Source organism: Euleptes europaea, chromosome 8 (assembly GCF_029931775.1).
Source record: "Euleptes europaea isolate rEulEur1 chromosome 8, rEulEur1.hap1, whole genome shotgun sequence".
Taxonomy (NCBI): domain Eukaryota; kingdom Metazoa; phylum Chordata; class Lepidosauria; order Squamata; family Sphaerodactylidae; genus Euleptes; species Euleptes europaea.
This window is the reverse complement of record NC_079319.1, coordinates 647,930-665,206: the sequence shown is the minus strand read 5'-3', so window position 1 is coordinate 665,206 and position 17,277 is coordinate 647,930. Positions and strand designations below refer to the sequence as shown.

At 60.1% G+C, this 17,277-nt stretch overlaps 1 protein-coding gene across 1 annotated transcript; it reads left to right on the top strand.

Moving 5' to 3' along the window:
- The first annotated feature begins 735 nt into the window (after positions 1-735).
- PARP10 (poly(ADP-ribose) polymerase family member 10) lies at positions 736-14,750 on the top strand. The gene is made up of 10 exons (XM_056854579.1): positions 736-919; positions 4,245-4,490; positions 6,562-6,795; positions 7,204-8,060; positions 8,993-9,205; positions 9,471-9,576; positions 9,955-10,908; positions 11,037-11,176; positions 12,682-12,856; positions 14,449-14,750. Exons 1-10 carry the CDS (start codon positions 736-738, stop codon positions 14,748-14,750), a joined length of 3,411 nt encoding a protein of 1,136 aa, XP_056710557.1.
- Positions 14,751-17,277: the final 2,527 nt, after the last annotated feature.

Here is a 17,277-nt window from a genome sequence, read left to right as displayed (position 1 = left end):
GCAGCATCCTGCCCGCCTGCCCGCCTGCCTGCGTGCCTTTAGAGCCCCTGGTGTCCCAGGCGTGCTCCTGTGCGGGGCCCTCCCCTCGCGGGTGGCGATCAAGCCATTCAGGCAATTGGCGCAGGCTTCGTGCCCTGGCCCTACACGAAGTGCTTTGGAGGCCAGCATGTCAGGGCAGGCAAGTGGCAGGCGGGGCCGTGGGGCTCAGGGGCAGGGCCTCTGCGGGGCCTGCACAAGGTCCCCGGCTCCGTCCCCAGCGCCAGGGTGCCGGCGCGGTGATGGGGAAGAGCCTGGAGAGCCGCTGGCGGGCTGAGCGGACGGGGGGTCCGGCTCAGCAGAGGGCAGCTTCCCGTGCCCAGGGGAAGCTGCCGCTCATCCTCATGAGCCTCCACCTCTCCCCGCCGGCCGAGGCGGAGGGCCCCTGCAGGGGTCCCGTCGCGGGGGACGCCTCCTGGCTCCCACCGAAGCTCCTGCCGGCCGGCTAGGTGGACGGGTGGTTCCGCGGGCCGCCGGGTGGGTTTCGATTTCCTCGAGGGAGGGAGAGAGCCGAGCCGTGTGCTGCAAGGGCTCGCGGGAGTTGTAGTCTCCTCGCAAACCGCGGCAGCGGCTCGGGCGGCCGGGCGGGCGAGAGGCGGCGCGGCCGGAGGGGCGGCCCCGAGGGCGCGCCCCGCCCCCGTCCTCCCCACGCCCCCCCCGGGCGGCGCTTTCGCTTTCGCTCTGGCTGGGGGGGAGGCGATGTGGGCGCCGGGGGGCGCGGCGGCGGCGGCGGCGGGCGTGGAGGTGCGGGGCGTCCCGCCCGAGGTGGCGGACGAGCTGCTGGTGCTCTACTTCGAGAACCGGCGGCGCTCGGGCGGGGGGCCGGTGCAGAGCTGCCGGCGGACGGGCGGCCGCGCCCTCCTCGCCTTCCACAGCCCCCACGGTGAGCCCGCCCCGCCCGGAGGGAGGGGTGGGGCCAGGCAGGGCGCCTCCGCCGCGGGGCACGTGCAGAGGGCATCTGCCCCCTTCCCCCCGGGAGGCGCTGCGGCTTCTCGCGGGCTGCCCGGGGACGGAGTGGTGCTGCAGGCCCCGGGCCGCCCGCGGGGAGGCTTGAGGAGGCCCTCCGCTGTGGGCGGCTGTGCAGGTGACCCAGGGGCCGCCGCTTGGCCCGCCCGCCCGTCCGCACGCCCACCCTCCGCTGCGCTGCGCTGCGCCCTCCATCTGCATAGGCGCCCGGCCCGGGCAGAATAGGCACCCCGCGGCGCCCGGCCTCGAGAAGCGCAGCCAGAGAGCTTCGCGGGGGCGGGGGGGGGCCCGTGCCTTAGATCCTAGGAGAACACGCAACACGCAACACTGTCGCTGCATACGTGGGGTTGGTTTTCGTGGGTTTTTATCTTCTCTTTTGGAAATGTACATCCAGGTTTTTTTCCCTTTAAATTTTGGGGGGCCCCCAAGGGAGTGGGGCCCTCAGCTATGGCTTGTTTCGCTTATAGGCACTGTGCAGGCCGCTCCAGGGGAGGGGAGGGGAGGGGGTGGGGTGGGGGGGTCGGCTGTCTGGAGCTCCTGGTGGGTCCAGGGAGGGGGCGGACCTGAAGGGGGCCCGGGGGTGGCTGGGCTGGTGCGCCAGCTCCGGAGGGGGTCTGGCTGCGCGCAGGGGAAGGGGGGTTTGGCCAGAGACTGGCGGCAGCAGCGTCTCTCTCTCCCCCAGCGTGGCGTAGTGGTTAAGAGCAGTGGTTTGGAGCGGTGGCCTCCAATCTGCAGACCCAGGTTCAATTCCCCACTCCTCCACATGAAGCCAGCTGAGTGACCTTGGGCCAGTCACAGCTCTCTCAGCCCCACCTACCTGACAGGGTATCTGTTGTGGGGAGGGGAAGGGAAGGTGGTTAAAGGCCGGTTTGATTCTCCCTTCAGTGGTAGAGAAAGTTGGCATAGAAAAACCAACTTTTCTTCTTAAGAGGGGTGGTTCGGAGTGGTGGACTCTGGCCTGGAGAACCAGGTTTGATTCCCCACTCCTCCTCCACATGAGTGGCAGAGGCTACTCTGGTGAACTGGGTTGGTTTCCCCACTCGTACGCATGAAGCCATTTTTGGAGGCCTTGGGCTAGTCACAGCTCTCTCAGCCCCACCCACTTCACAGGCTGGTCTGTTGTGGGTAAGGGAAGGCGATTGTAAGCTGGTTTGATTCTTCCTTACGCAGTAGAGAAAGTCGGTGTGGCGGGACTCTTTTGTTCCCCCCTCCTTCTAGTTCATTGTGCATGGCCCTCTCTGCCTGCTTCACTCACCAAAAAGCAGCCCAGAGAGATCTGGATATAAAAGGACCTTTCATACAGAGAAACATTCTTACACAGTCATTCTTAAACAGCATTCAAGCCATATGAGCAGTAAACCAAACAGTTTTATTGAACTTACAAAAAGAATATGGAGCAAAGGAAAAGCAATATTTAACTGAATACCGTGTTTCCCCGAAAATAAGACACTGTCTTATATTTATTTTTCCTTAAGAAGACACACTATGGCTTATTTTCAGGGGATGTCTTATTTTTATTAAGTATGGTACAACAATCTACATTTATTCAAAGATAGTTAAGTCGTCTTCTTAACTAAACCTGCTCGATGGGAAACGAACCCCGCCGCAGTAGACACCTGAGCTGACTCCGCCAAGCCGAATCTGCCCGCCAAAAGCCAGGCGGCGCTGCCCTGCAGAGCACCGACTCTGGCATAAGCGGCTTCGGGATCGCAGGCTACTTTCTCACAGACAGCCTGGAGAGTTTCCCCAGGTCCCCCTCGCCCGTTTTACAGTCACACAGAACCGAACCTGCACGCATCTGGTCCCCCCCCCCGCAACTTAATACTGAGAGACAGAAATGCCCCCAGTTCTCCCCCCACCCTGTACACAATTCCCCCCTTTTAAACAGATAGTGAAGGGAAGCATCTGCAGACGGAGAAAAGAAGCCGTTTTTACCTGATGAGGCAGTCCTCGCTCTTCTTCCTTTGGATCTCACCCAAACCCCACTGGGTCAGGAAGGTGGAGAGGGAAGCTGCCCAATTCCTGCATTGTACTAATTTAAGGATCGCCGCCAAGATCTGGCTTTGTTCCATCGCTGGCGAGTGCCCCAATCCTCCTCATAATCCCCACCTTCCCCCGACGATACGATTCCCGGAGGGCGGGCGGGCGAGCAAGGGGGGTCTTCCAGAGCCTCTGTCCAGCCGGTTATTCAACCCAAATGCGCCAAGAGCGGAGGTGATTCCCAAAGCCTCTTTTGTTTGGGGGGTGCGCAGGGAATCAAACCTCTCCCCACCCCCACCCCCGCCAAAGATCCTGAACGGCGAAGGGGCTGAGTCAGTGCAAGGCACAGCCCGCAGACCCCGAGGTTCCCATCTCCCCAAAGCGCGAGCTGTTGGGTTTAAACCGGGGGGCTGTGGCGATGGCGGCAGTGCGCAGCGTCGCCCGCCTCGAACAGCGCCTTACCGCTCCGCGCAGGTACGCTGCATATCACCATGTCTTATTTTCGGGGTATGGCTTATGTTGCGTAAATGCTTAGAAATCCTGCTACGGCTTATTTTATGGGTATGTCTTATTTTCAGGGAAACAGGGTATATATGACAGTACTTAACAAACGTACACATATTGACAGACAACAGAAACAGAGGCCCCTGGGTCACTTCCAGAGAGAGAGACAGAGATGGCAACCATTCAAACGGTCTGTGGTCTCTCAGTGGAAGTACAAAGAAGGTATATTTGGACTGTTCATTTATAGAGAGGAGAAGGTCTCAAATGACTCCTCCCTGTCACATTCTTAGGAAATGAGTTTTCTGCAAATCATGACTAAATTGTTTAGAAATATCTTGTTCCATAATAATTATTTCAGTGTCCGGGTCTGCTAACTGATTGTTCTTTCCATCCATCACTGTTCCAAAACAATCTTCTCCCTTGATTTGTTGTCTGTTTTAATAACCTTGCATAAATTTTGGGGCATCTGATGTGCTTTGGGTGATTAACTGCGAGCAATGCAATTTCTTATGACCTTTTAGGTCACAGTCCTGCTTGGAGCTGATGTCAGCTAAAGGGCTGCTTTTAAAAGGTCAGGTCTTTTTTTTGTGTGTGACTTATAGGTGATAACGGTAAGGTATGCATGTGGTCATTTTCAACCCAAACTCATTTAATATAAAGTAATAATATATTTAATATGAACTAATGTTCAATACTGAAAATTCTCGCAACAGTCAGCATGTAAATAACTCCTCTTCTTCCTCCTCCTCTCGATGCAGATGCGCAGCGGGTCCTCTCCCAGTCCAGCCACGCCTTGCAGGGGGCTGAGCTGATGGTCCAGCCGGCGCCCCCACGGGATTACGGCAAGCTGCTGCTGCAGGGCCTGAGCCGGCAGAGCAGCCAGGAGCTGGTGGAGCTCTACGTCGAGCGGCTGCTGGGCTGCCAGGACGGCCAGTGCTCCCTCCGCCGCAGCCCCGCTGGGGACCAGGCCCTGGTCCTCCTGCCCCAGCCCATCACCCAAGCAGGTCAGCAGGGAGGCAAGCTGCTGGGGGGGGGGCAGGAGCTGCCCAGGGGGCATCTGCGAGGCAGGGGTGTGCGTGGGTGTGTCGGGCTCCCGGGTTGGAGGGGTGCTCTTGGAGCCTCCTCCCTCCCAACTGGCTCTCGTGAGTGCCGTGGGGTCCTCAGTCTTGTGGAGCCAATGGGCACTTTGGGACACTTGAGAAGGGGCAACAGCGGGCACCAGGACAAGACGTCTGCCCTGGGTGGCACCTCAGCATTACCGTGTTCTGGGCAAAGGGGGAGGACCTGTCACCCAGGTGTATTTGGGCAGACTTTTGAGGGAATATCTTTGCCATACAGACTTCAGGAATGGAATTGCAGGTGGGAGGGGTGGCGGTAGGGAGTTCTTTGAAGGAAGCAAAGGAAAACATCTGGCGGCCGCCAATGATCCCAGCCGAGGAAAATCCTTCCAGGGGAAATACTTTGTGTGTGTGTGTGGGGGTCTTTGTTACCATCTGCAAGTCACTGTGGGATGTGGGGGGGTCTCTAGTCAGGGAAGGGGTTTCCACTGGCCCTGTGAGCCTTGTGGCTTGGCTGTCCTTTGGTGCCCCTGCGTAGGGCTGACCAGAAGGTGGGTGGGGGCCAGGGGGTGAGTGTGCCCTTCCCCAGCTGTGCCTGGGGGAGCCTCCGTGCCCCTTGCTCCTGGGCTCTCCAGTCAAGCGGCTCCCCCTCCAGCACAGCAAAGTGGTAGGACTGACCAGTGGTGGCGGCAGAGGAGTCCTGAACACAGGGGGCCACCCCCGTGAAGCTTGGTACTGGGGCGCCCGTTGCTCTACACACTGTGGCCGCAGCTCACCCTTTGGGGGGTGGGTGCTTGTCTCCCCTCCCCTCCTAATCCTGGGGCAGCAACCCCTGCAGCCTCTCCCTGGGGCCAGCTGGAGCGGGGGGGGGGGTTGAGGAGAGAGACAGAATGGGAGGGAGGCAGGGGAAAGGACAGGAAGGGGATTGGGGCTGGATGTGGGAGACAAGAAGGGAACCGGGGCGGGGGGGGGCGCGGGGGGGAAAGGTTGGGAGGGCCTCCCTCATCTCATGGGTGTGTGTGTGTGTGAGTGTGGCTTTTCCAGAGCCACCCCTGCTCCTTCATCGTAGGCGCACGGCCCTAAAAGGGAGCCTTCACAGGTGTTGCGCGGCCTGTGGCGTAGAACAGCTGCCGACCTGCGTGCCTCACTCCACGTTGGGTCCTCTGGGGCATCGCTCTCTCAAGAGAAAACTGGCAGCCTAAAACATAAGCAGTACAAAAATCTGTTCAAGCAAAATAATACAAATCTCGCTATAAAGATACATATACATCCACGTAACATTCCTGCAACAAGAAAGTAGACGGTTATAGGAACGTTAAACTGTTATTTTTGTATATTGAACCCACCTGAGGCTCCTGAATGAACTTGGTGTTTGTGAAGGCCTCTTCTTTCCTCACTGTTGTTGTGAAACTTATTTCATTTCACTGGTAAAACAAAGGAACGGTAGTAAGTTTAGGAATTGTTGTAATAGTATGTATAGTGCATGCTAGCGTGGATGTATATGTATTTTTATAGTGAGATTTGTATTATTTTGTTTGAATAGATTTTTGTACTGCTTACGTTATATGCTGTCCGTTTTGTTTAGACGTTAGTACAGCATAGAGTATTCTTTAGTTTGGTTTTTGCAACCGCTGTCTCTCGAGCCTCCTCGGCTCCCAGAAAGGTTCCTCGCTGCTCTCTGGGTAGCTCGAGAGACTTCAAGGACGACCCTCCCACTGCCTCTTGCTGCTGGTGCTGAGCTGTGTCCCAGACCAAGGGGGCAGGCCTCTGTATGTCCTTCATGGGGCAGCACCTCTGTACGTCCAGTAGCCGCAGAAGGAGGGTTAGGGCTTTCTCCCTTCCTCGCACAGAGACACAACAGACAGGGTCTCTGACTCCTGCGGGCCAGGACAGAGGTCGACAAATCTTCCTGTGCAGAAAGTGGGGTGGGGTAAAGAGGAGTTGTGACTGCTCCTGGGCCGGGAAGGTCCTTGGGGGCCCTCGACTCAAGACCCCTTCCTTCCCCTTGACCCGGCAGAGTTCCTTGCTTTGGCCGAGCGTGTGCAGAACCAGCCGCTGGAGAAGGCCCGCCTGGAACTGGACTGGGTGGAGCAGACGGACAGCCTCCTCGTGGCGGGGGGTGGGGTGGGGCTGAGCCAAGACCTTCTGGAGCTCTACTTCGAGAGCAAGCGGAGCAGCGGGGGCCCCGTGCGAGCCGTGAGACTGTTGCGAGGGGCCACGGTGGCCGTCGTCTCCTTCCACGACCGTGCAGGTGAGGCAAGGGGGTGCTGGGGGGGGGAGCGCTGCTTGCAGAGCCTGTGGGCGGAGGTCCCCCATGGAGGGGCCCAGGCCTCGCTCTCTGCACCCGTGGCTCCCTGGGTCTTGGAGGAAGGTGGAGTTTCTGCCTGCCCCACGGCTGGCTGATCTCCAGAGGGTTCGCCTGATGATGGGCTCTTGATGCCTCTTCCGAAGCCCTGCACAGGGGGGAAGGTCTTCTGGCAGTCTGGAGCCCCTTCTGGCACAGCACCCTAAGGGGGTTGGGGTTGTGGAGACTTGTTAGTCGAGAGGCAGTGGTCCAGGAGGGTGAGGAAGTCCGGCTGGGCATTCCAGCACCCTGGGGTGGGGGATGGATGCTGGGGGAGGGTCTTAATCCTATATGGTCCTTTGCCTCTCTCCACAGTGGTGGGGAGGGTGCTGCAGAGAGCCCATCAGCTCCAGGGCCACAGCTTGGATGTGTCCCCTTACTATGACTTCTTGGAGCCCCCCGAGGATGAGGAACCAGCCACTGAAGCTGCACCCTCCCCAGAAGACGGCGGGGTCTCTTCTCTGTGCGTACCCCTTCCCGAAGCAGCCCCTCGCCGCCTGCTGGAGTCGGTCCTCGTCCTGGAGGAGCTGGGAGCCTGCGTCCCGGAGTGTGCACTTCGCCTGGAGGGAGGGGGGCTGTGCATCTCCGGGGGGGACGCAGCCCGCCAGCAGCAGCTGCGGGAGAGCATCCAAGAGGCCTTACGGGGGGTGGTCCAGGAACACCTGCCCTTCTCTGCCTGGGTCCTTGGCTTCCTGCACCGGGCAGATGTGGAAGAGCACCTGGCGGGGCTGCTCGCGCAGCAGGGGCTGGGGGCCTGCTACCTCCCTGCCGAGGAGGGGGTGCTGGTGGTGGCTCTGAGGCCCTCCGCAGCTCGCCAGGCCACCTCCTTGCTGGGCTCGCTGCTGGCCTCCTTCTCCCTGCCCGTGTCGGAGAGGGAGCTGCTGGCGCTGGCCTTGCCGCGCTGGGCCCGGGTGCAGGCGGGGCTGCGGTGTTGCCTGGTGCGCCTGGCGGAGGACGGTGCGCACCTCGAGGGCCTGACGGTGCGGGGGCTGGAGGAAGAGAACGTGGCGTGCTTGAGGGCTTTCCTGCGAGACGGCGTGCCCGACGAGACAGTGGTGGCCATGGAGGCGGGCGCCCTGCGGTACCTCCAGCTCTACCACCAGGAGATCCTGGCCGGCATCGCCAATGTCACCCTGCTGCCACTGGAGGGCGCTGATGTCACAGGCTTCCGGGTACGGCTGCCTCCGTGGGCTTCCTGCTCCGCCCCCCCCTTTGCTGCTTGCTCTCCCCTGCCGAAAAAGGGGGCGTCTTCTCTGGGCCCCCCTTGGCCTCTGGGTGGTGGGCACCCAGGTCCCAGCCTGTCCTCCTCTGCTTCAGAGAGCTTCAGTTTATGGTTTCAGGTGGCAGGCCCAGGACATCTGAAGGAGCCACATGGAACACATGAAGCTGCCTTATACTGAACCAGCCCCCCCCCCTGGGTCCATCAAAGTCAGTACTGTCTACTCAGACTGGCAGCGGCTCTCCAGGGGTCTCAGGCAGAGGTCTTTCACATCACCTACTCGCCTATAGTCCCTTTAAGGAAATGCCAGGGATTGAACCTGGGACCTTCTGCGTGCCAAGCAGATGCTCTACCACTGAGCCACGGCCCCTCCAGAGGGTACCTTAGAGAGTACTTTCCCTCTCTCAACCCCCCCAATAATCATACCATCATGGAAAAGAACAGGCTTGAGAGCTCCGTGTACCCCATTCCTCCCATGTGGTTTCTGGGCCAAAAGTCACGTGGTGCAGGACTTCCTTCAGTCCCATGGATGGCTGCTCCGTAGGGGCAAACGGTGCGCCTGGCAGTCCAGTCACTGTGCTCCGGGCACCATGTGTGGCTTGGCTTGGTGCCAGCTGTGCCCCATGTAGGCCAGGGTGGAGGACCCTGATGCCTGATGGGGGGCTGGAGCATTCTCACACCAGGGTTTCCTGTGGGAGGAGGTTGGGAGGCACTGTGGTCCTGGGAGTAGACGGGGATCTGGATTCGAGGCCTTCCTACATCTGTAAACTGAAAATGAATCCAGCTACTGTTCTTCTGCTAGCTGAGAACACGGAGGAAGCTGCTTCCTGCTTGGGAGCTCTTGGCGGGCGCCTGCTGACTCTGGGCCTCTCTTCTCTCTTGCAGCTGAGTGGCGAGGCCGGGGCATGCCTGGCGGCCGCTGAATTACTGCAAAGCCTGGCAGGGGCCATCCACACCCAGACCCTGACCCTGCAGCTGCCCGGCATCTGCCGCTTCCTCCTGGACGGGCGCGGACGGGCCGTCCTGCAAGACCTGGAGAGGCGCTTCCGTTGCGTCGTTGGGTTGGAGAGGGTCTCCTGGAGCCCCCTGCTTTTGCAGGTGAGAGCCCTTGGAGGTGTCGGAAGGGGCCCTTGCCCATGAGGAGGGTGGTGGTGTGTTGCATGGGCATATTTGGCACATGGGGAGATGGCAGAGGCTTTTTTGGGGGTGCAGAAGCTGAGGCCCCAGCGGGAGAGGAGATGAGTATGAGTGGGGGGACCCAAGGGCCTGAGGAGGGGTGGCGATTTCCCCTGGAATGAGGGGTCGATGTGGGGGGTTGACCTCTGGTGCCAGGGCCTCTATCTCCTGTGCCCCTTCTCCGCAGCATGAACTGGAAATGTCTCAGGCGCCGCTTGCCCTGAGTTGCCGGCGGGACTCCTTGTGTGGCTCAGAGCAGCCCCCAGACACCGAACAGGGCCCCACCAACATGGGTAACGAACTGGGCACCTGCCCTCTGCACCTGGGACAGGCTAGAATGGTGGGGGGAGAGCGAGTTGTGGGGGTGCCCCAGAGAGGCACTGAGAGTGTGTGCCTCGTTCCACTGGACTCTGCAGCAAAGGTCGGTTTGGGGGCTGCCTGCCCGCCCACCAGCCTTCTGCGGGGTGCCGGAGACCCCAGCCACGCCGTTCCCTGTCCCCAACTGATGCCTCCTGTCTGGGATGAGGTTTGCCGTGGATTTGAGGAAGCCCCCCCCCCCCGGCCACGTGTGTCCCTGTTCTGTTCCTGGCTAGCAGGTCCTGGCTGCCTGCCTGCCTCCGAGGGTCCCTCTTCTCCCATTGTCTGCCCTTAACCCTCTTCTCCCTCCGCAGAAGAGATCAAGGGCTTGCTGGCGGCTCTCCAGCCGGCCAGCGTGGGTGCTGCTGCGGAAGGGGAGGCCTGGCCCGTGGGGAGCAACGAGGTGGAGATCGAGGACCTTTACTCTGCGCCGGAGCTAGAAGCAGCGGTGCCGCCCTCTACGGGTGAGGAGGAGGCCCGGCCGAGCAAAGGGGAGGTCCTGGAGGGGGGCCCCCTGTGCCCCATGGCTGACACGGCTGCAGAGGAGGCCCAGCTGCTGCTGGCCATCCAGCAGTCGATGGACAGCGCCCGGCAGGAGGAGGAGGAGCTGCGGCGGGCCACGGAGCTCTCCCTCCGCTCCTACCAGGAGGAGGAGACGGTGCGGGGGGCCAGTCCCGATGCCGCCCTCCAGGCCGTGCTCAGCATCTCTCTGGAAGAGGCCCAGCAGACCGCCCACTCGGCCCAGCTGGGCATCTGCGCGGCCTCCCCGGGGGATGCTACCCGCCTGGCTCAGGAGTTGGAGGTGGCTCTGCGGGCGCAGCTGCGGGAGGAGACAGTGCACCACGAAGGCCTCTGCTCGCTGTCCGCCCCCTGCCTCGAGTACCGGGCCCACCTGGAGCGCAAGCACGCCGTGCGGATCTCGCTGGACGGCGCCGTGGCCACCGTCTGTGGCTTTGCTGACTACCCCGTGGCTGCCACCCGTGACCTGGCGCTGCTGCTTACCCGGTTGCTGCGGGCAGAGGCGGCCAGGGGGTCTGGGGGTGTCTGCTGGGTCCACTGGGATTCCTCGGGACGGGGGTCTCCCACCCCGTATTCCGCAGAGGCCAGCGCCCTCTTGGAGGAGGCCTGGTGCCGGGGGCACAAGCGGGTGGACGTGTTTTTCGACGGGCACCCCTTCACCATTGACTTTGAGCGCATGGAAGAGTATGACATCGGCAACGCCCGGACTCTGCCCATCGGCCGGACTGAGCGTCCAGTGGCCCCCCCAGGTAGGCACCTCCCCCCCCCCCCAGTTTAGCCTCTTGGGAATGCAGCAATTGGGTGTGGCCTGTCTAAAGATGTTGGGCATCCCCAGGGGTGGGGGCTCAGCCTTGTGAGCATCGGCTGTCGTCCGCAGCTCCCCACAGCCCAGCTGCCCTGGCAGGCGATGAAGTGAAGCTGCTGCTGCTCCCCGAAAGCTCGGAGGAGTTCCAGGCGACGGTGCGCCAGTTCTACGGCACGCTGGAGGATTTCCACAACAAGATCCGCATCGTAAAGGTTTGCGAGGGCAGCGGCGGCGGTGTCTCTTGCTCGCGGCTTCTCTCCCTCTCCCTGGTTACCCCTCTGCTTTCCTGGGGAGGTCTCTTGGCGCCACGCTTGAGCCATGGGCTTTGCTTGCAGGGTCCAGCAGCCCCCCAGGGAGCAAGTGGGGCCCCAGAGAGTCCTGGGCCGTGGGAGGGGGCCACTGGAAGGGCCAGTGACTTGACTGGGGGGGAGGGGCACAGAGGGCAGAACTGCAGCTTTCCTGGTCATCCAAAGGCCTTTTCCTGCTTGGTCTCTGACATGTAGGGCTGCCAACTCTAGGTCGGGAAATTCCTGGAGATTTGGGGAGTGGAGCCTGGAAATGGCAGGGTTCTGGGAAAGGGAGGGACTTCAGCGGGCTGTCACCAGTGCCACAGGCTCCACCCTCCAAAGCAGCCATTTCCTCCAGGGGAACTGACCTCTGTCATCTGGAGATCTCCAGACCCCGCCTGGAGGCTGGCAGAGGTGGCAGGCCTGTGCCCTCCCAGTGAGGAATGCCTTGTGTGCCAGGAGAGGCAGGGTCTTCTGGGACGGCGTGCCTGCCTTTCTCCAAACAGCCAGGGAGGGAGGGAGGGAGGAGGTTCCTTTGGCAGCTGAGAACTTGTGGGGCTGCCCCAGTCACTTGAAGGGAGATGGAAACTGGTCCCGAGGAGGAGGAGGCAGGGAGCTGGGGAAAACTTCCAAAGCGTTCTTCCCCTAAGCTTTGGATGCATTTCCTGGGGCCGCTGTGGGGTAAGCAAGGGTGGCTGCAGACTGTGGCCAGGGCTGGTAGGTCTCAATCTAGGGTCAGGCCCAAGGGAACAGAGGCAAAGGAGGGACCTGGAGACGAGGGTCCCGTCAGGGGCCTCCTGCCAGACTTCCTTTTCTTCTGTTGGCCCAGGAAGAGAGTTTTCTGTCACCAAGGCCTCGACTAGCTGATGCTCGTGGTTTCAAAAGCTGCAAGGGCTGAACAAACAACCGCTCTTTGCCCTCTGTGTTGCTTTTCTGTTAGATGAGATCCTGTAATACATATATTTTTTAAGAAAGCTGCCAGGGTTTTCACATCTCGGTTGCAGTTTCCTTGTGCAAGGAGCAGCTGCCCAGGAAATGGGGAGGAGGGGTAACCTGGGCTCTCCCCCAAGTTATAGTAATGTCCCAGAACCAAGCTAGTGGCAGGAAGTGCCTGGACTGCTCAGAGGTGTTACGGGGGGGGGGGGGGAGCTGATTTTTCTACCCCCTTGGGAAAGGGGGGCTCCGTCGAGATCCTCCCTATCGAAAAGCTTCCTGCTTCTGTGACTGTTTCCCCCCTCCCTGTCCTGATTTGTAACTCCCCCCCCCCCGTTTTGGGGTTTTAATTAGATTTCATTGCCAGGGTTTCTAAACTGGTGCACCTTCCCTGCGTTACCTCAGAGCAGACCCCAGTGGAGAGGTGGGTGTTCCGCCCCCTCCCTCCCACCCACGGGCTCCTTGACCCTGCCCCCCCCGTCCCCTCTCGCTGGCAGGTCCAGAAGGTGCTGCACCCGCTCCTGTACCAGCAGTACTTGCTGAAGAGAGCCGCCATGGAGAAGGCGTGCGGGCACCCGGAGGTGGAGCGGATCTTGTACCATGGCACCACGGAGCAGTCCAGCCGCGAGATCTGCCAGTTCGGCTTCAACCGCAGCTTCTGTGGCAAGAATGGTGAGGGGCCCCGGGGGCTATGGCTGGCGGGGGAGGGGGCTGCTGTTTGCTCTACTGACGGGGTGGGGGTGGGAGGACTTCCGTTGGGCTCCTGGGCTGTGGATGCTCCGTGGACTTCATTTATACCCCACCTTTTTCCCCAGTGGGGGCCCAAAGTGGCTGATGCTGTCATCCTCACCATTCCCACAACAACCCTGTGCCGGTAGGTTGGGTCGAGCGTGTGTGACTCAGCAAACTTCTAAGGGGTCTGGAACCTGGGTCTCCCAGATCATGTACGACACTCTGACCCAGTGAGAGCATCAGAATGGCCCCGCTGGGTCAGACCCAGGAGGCCCATCCAGTCCAGCAGTCCGTTCGCACAGAGGCCAACCAGGTGGCTCCGGGAAGCCCACAAGCGAGACGGCTGCAGCAGCAGCATTTATCCTGCCTGTGTTCCTTTACAGCACTTAATGGAACAGGTGGGCTCCTCTGAGACCCGAGAGCGTAGGCCTGCATCAGGACTAGTAACCCCCTATTAGCACACTGGTTCTCCCGCCTGCATGACCCACTCCTGTGGCACAGTTTGGGCTGCTGGGATTCTGGACCATGTTGCACATGTGCGTGCACAGCACTGGACAATGGGGGTGGTGCAAGGAAATGTGGAAGGTTTCTGGGCATAGAGCAAGGGTCACTGGGGGGTGGGGTGGGAGGCAGTTGCGGATTTCCTGCCTCGTGCTGTTGGGCTGGATGGCCTAGCTCTCTGCTTTTAGGGAGCAGCCATTTGTCTTTAAACCCGAGCAGAGGCCTGGGAGGAGCAGCTGTGGGTGTTGCCAAGGAGACCCCCCCCCCCTGCGGGCGGGCGAGCCAGGACTTGGCCTGCAGCTGTTTTGTTCCCTGTGAGAAAGTCTGTGCTGTCAGTTGTGTGGGGAAAAGCAAAGTGGCTTCCGGGCACAGTAGCTGCCAGCCCTGATGGAGCTCTACTCCCTCCAGTCCCAGAGGCAGGACGACCGACGCTTCGTGTCGGTTGCTGAGGAGCACGGCAGGAGGGTGCTGCGGCCGTCACCCTGCTGGGGGGCTTCCTAGAGGCAGCCGGTCTGCCACTGTGAACAGGATGCCGGCCAGGTTGGGCACCTGGGGCCTGATCCAGTGCGGTGCTCTTACCCAGGGGCAGCCTGAGGACCGGAGCCTCCGCGGCGGAGGATCAGTGGGCTGGAGGAGGGAATGCAGTACAAGGAGATGAGAAGAGCCTCGCTGGATGGGACCAGGATCGAGGAAGCCCCAAGTTCTCTGCCATGCAAGGTGGCTGGGTGACCTGGGGGCCAGTCACACACACTCAGCCTAACCTACCTCACAGGATTGTTGTGAGGATAAAATGGAGGAGTGGAGAATGATGTAATATTCTTTGGGTCCCCGACTGGGAAGAAAGGCAAGATACGTGTAAAGAAAATAAATACACTTGGAGTGAACAAACAGGGAGATGAACCTTGCCCAGTGGAGCGGCTCCTCCCCAGTCTGGCTGTCCCATTTATGTGCTGTGGGGGCCATGGCCCGTAGTGTTCTCCTTCCTGCCCGCCACTGACCCTGCCCCCCACTGCTTCTGTTTGTTTTGCCAGCCACGCGCTACGGCCACGGCGTCTACTTTGCTGTCCAGGCCTTCATTTCGGTGCAGGAGCAATACTCGCCCAGCACTGCAGACGGCAACAAGTACATCTTTGTGGCGCGGACTCTGGTTGGGGACTACACCACTGGCAGCCAGGAGCTGCGGGCGCCGCCCCTGTGGGAAGGAGACGTGGCGTTGCGGCGCTATGACAGCGTGGTGGACAACCTCCGGGCACCCTCCATCTTTGTCATCTTCAACGACACGCAAGCCTACCCCCAGTACCTCATCACCTGCCAGCGCTCCAGGCGACGCTGACGGGACTGCGGGGGGCCTGCTTCCTGGCGCGGCCCCTTCCTCCGGGGCTCGCTGCACTTCTGCTCCTATTGCCTCTTTCTCAGGAGTACCTCAGCCCTTCTGATCCAAAGTGTCCTTTATGTGTGGGGCGAAAGGGAAGGCCGCAGTGGGTGGAAGGTGCCTTGACCAGACGGCCTTCTTTTGGCCCCTGGTTTTTGGATATTTTAAGTGGGGCTCACTGCGAAGGGGGGGGAGCGGTCTCAAGGGTGGGAAACGTGGGCACAGACCGTCACCATGTCAAAGGAGGTGGGCACAGCTTCTCGTGCCCTGCTGCCTGTCCTGTCACTGTTTGACTGGGCAAGAACGGGGGGCGGGAGCGGCAAGGGCAGGAATCTTAACTTCCAGCCCTCTTCACCTAATTTCTGCATAGCCAACTCAAACTCAGATGACTTGGGGGGGGGGGGGGGACACACATTGCTGTTCTGTTGCCTTTTCTCTGCTGCCAGCCCAGTAAATGGTCTGAATTCTTCAGCTTCTCACTCCCATTTGTATTATTGAGTCTCCGTGGTCTTTAGATGCTGTATTTCCGGGATCCTGGAGCCTGCACTGTTTTTCTCTCTTCTCTCCCCCCCCCCCAGTGAAGGAGATGAAGGCATCGGGGGTGGGGGCCTGTTTCACCCCCCTCCCCCTGGCAGGGCCACACTTCCTGCCCTCTTCTTTGTGGCGATCTGGAGCCATGTTTCCTGCTCCAGGGCTGGATTTTTATGGCCGGTGGGGAGGTCTGGTGGGGGGGGCTTGGAGTTGGCTCCTGCAGAAAGGGAAAGCTGTGGCCAGGATGTGCTGCTGGGTTTTCTTTACACGCCCCCCACCCACCCCAAGCAGCAGTCTTCCGGGTCTGCTGTTTATTTGTTTGTTTGTTTGTTTGTTTATCTTTTAGACTTATAACCCCCCCTCCCCAGCAAACTGCCTCAAGGCGGGTAACATTATTTAAAAGCACAACAAACAATATATATAATCCTTAATAAAACCGAACAATAAAGCTCTAAATCCCCAACATGATGGCACGCTGAATCCCAAGTATACTGTAGGTGCCATACAGGTGGCAATTCTTCAGTCTACATTATTCCCATTCACGGGAGGGAAGGGGGTGGGTGGCGAGTAAAGATGGTATAAGCTGATACAGGCGGCTGCCCTCAGTTGTAGGCCTGGTGGAAAAGCTCAGTCTTGCAGGCCGGAGAGTGTGACTAGCCCAAGGTCACCAAAGCTGGCTTCATGTGGAGGAGTGGGGAAACAAATCCAGTTCACCAGATTAGCCTCTGCCACTCATGTGGAGGAGTGGGGAATCGAACCCGGTTCTCCGGGTCAGAGTCCACCTCTCCAAACCACCACTCTTAACCACTACACCACATGGGTAACATCATTTAAAAACTCAAAAACATTCCATATATACAGTCATTAATACAACCAAACAATAAAGCTCTAAAACCCCAACATGATGGCACACTGAATCCCAGGTATACTGTAGGTGCCGTACAGGTGGCAATTCTTCAGTCTACATTATTCCCATTCACGGGAGGGAAGGGGGTGGGAGGCGAGTAAAGATGGTATAAGCTGATACAGGCGGCTGATATAGGCCTGGTGGAAAAGCTCTGTCTTGCAGGCCCTGCGGACGGCTTTCAGGTCCCACAGGACCCTGATGTCACCAGGCAGAGCTTTCCGCCAGGCCGGAGCCAGGGCTGAGAAAGCCCCGGCTCTTGTCGAGGACAGCCGCTTAGCTCTTAGGGCCAGGGACCACCAGTATTGTCCTTGGGGGGGAGGGATACCAGGAGAGGCAGTCCCAAAGATAGGAAGGTCCCAGACCGTGTAAGGTTTTAAAGGTCAAAACCAGCACCTTGAACCTGATCCGGTTCTCCCGCTGGAGCCAGGTGCAGTTGGCAGAGCACTTGGCTCTCCGTGCTCCCTGGGCGAGAGGCTCCTTCCCTCCTTTGGGGCCGAGTGGGGGCGCGCACGTTCCACTGGAGCTAGCAAGGGTGTTGCCTGTGTTTGGGGGGGGGGGGGAGGCAGCCATGGACCGCCGGCTACTTTGGCCAGGAGGCATGTTCAGGGTTTTTGTGTGGCCGGTTCAGGAAGCGGCTGCTCCCCGGGGGCCCCATTCTTCCCTGATTGCTCATTATTTGGGTTGGGGAAGAGAATGTTCCAGGCAGCAGAGATCTGGCCAGGCAGGGCTGTTTCCATTCAGGGGGGCAGGACGGGCGGCTCTCCAGTGTTTGCTGCAGAGATTGGGGGGGGGGGTTCTTCCCCAGTTTAGGGGTGTAGCTGTGAGATGAAAGTGCCCCAACTTTTCTAAGGAGGGGATAGAAGCTGGGAGCCTCCCCACCCCCACACCCCAGGCAGAGTCTGGGGCTGGGATGTGGTCGGCTGCTTCTCCCTGCTGACTCTGCAGTGATGTGCGGTCGTCACGCCGTTCTGATTTGGGAGCGGCCAGAGTCTGGCATGAAAGGGACTGCAGGGCTGGGGGCAGGAGAAGTGAGCACCCCCCCTGCCCAAG

Bases quoted from the DNA above. Each gene is read 5' to 3' on its own strand.
- PARP10 (XM_056854579.1), top strand. From the start codon at position 736: ATGTGGGCGCCGGGGGGCGCGGCGGCGGCGGCGGCGGGCGTGGAGGTG. The intron at 6,796-7,203 runs GTGAGGCAAGGG...CTCTCTCCACAG, and splicing joins CTCCTTCCACGACCGTGCAG to TGGTGGGGAGGGTGCTGCAG. The intron at 10,909-11,036 runs GTAGGCACCTCC...TGTCGTCCGCAG, and splicing joins GCGTCCAGTGGCCCCCCCAG to CTCCCCACAGCCCAGCTGCC.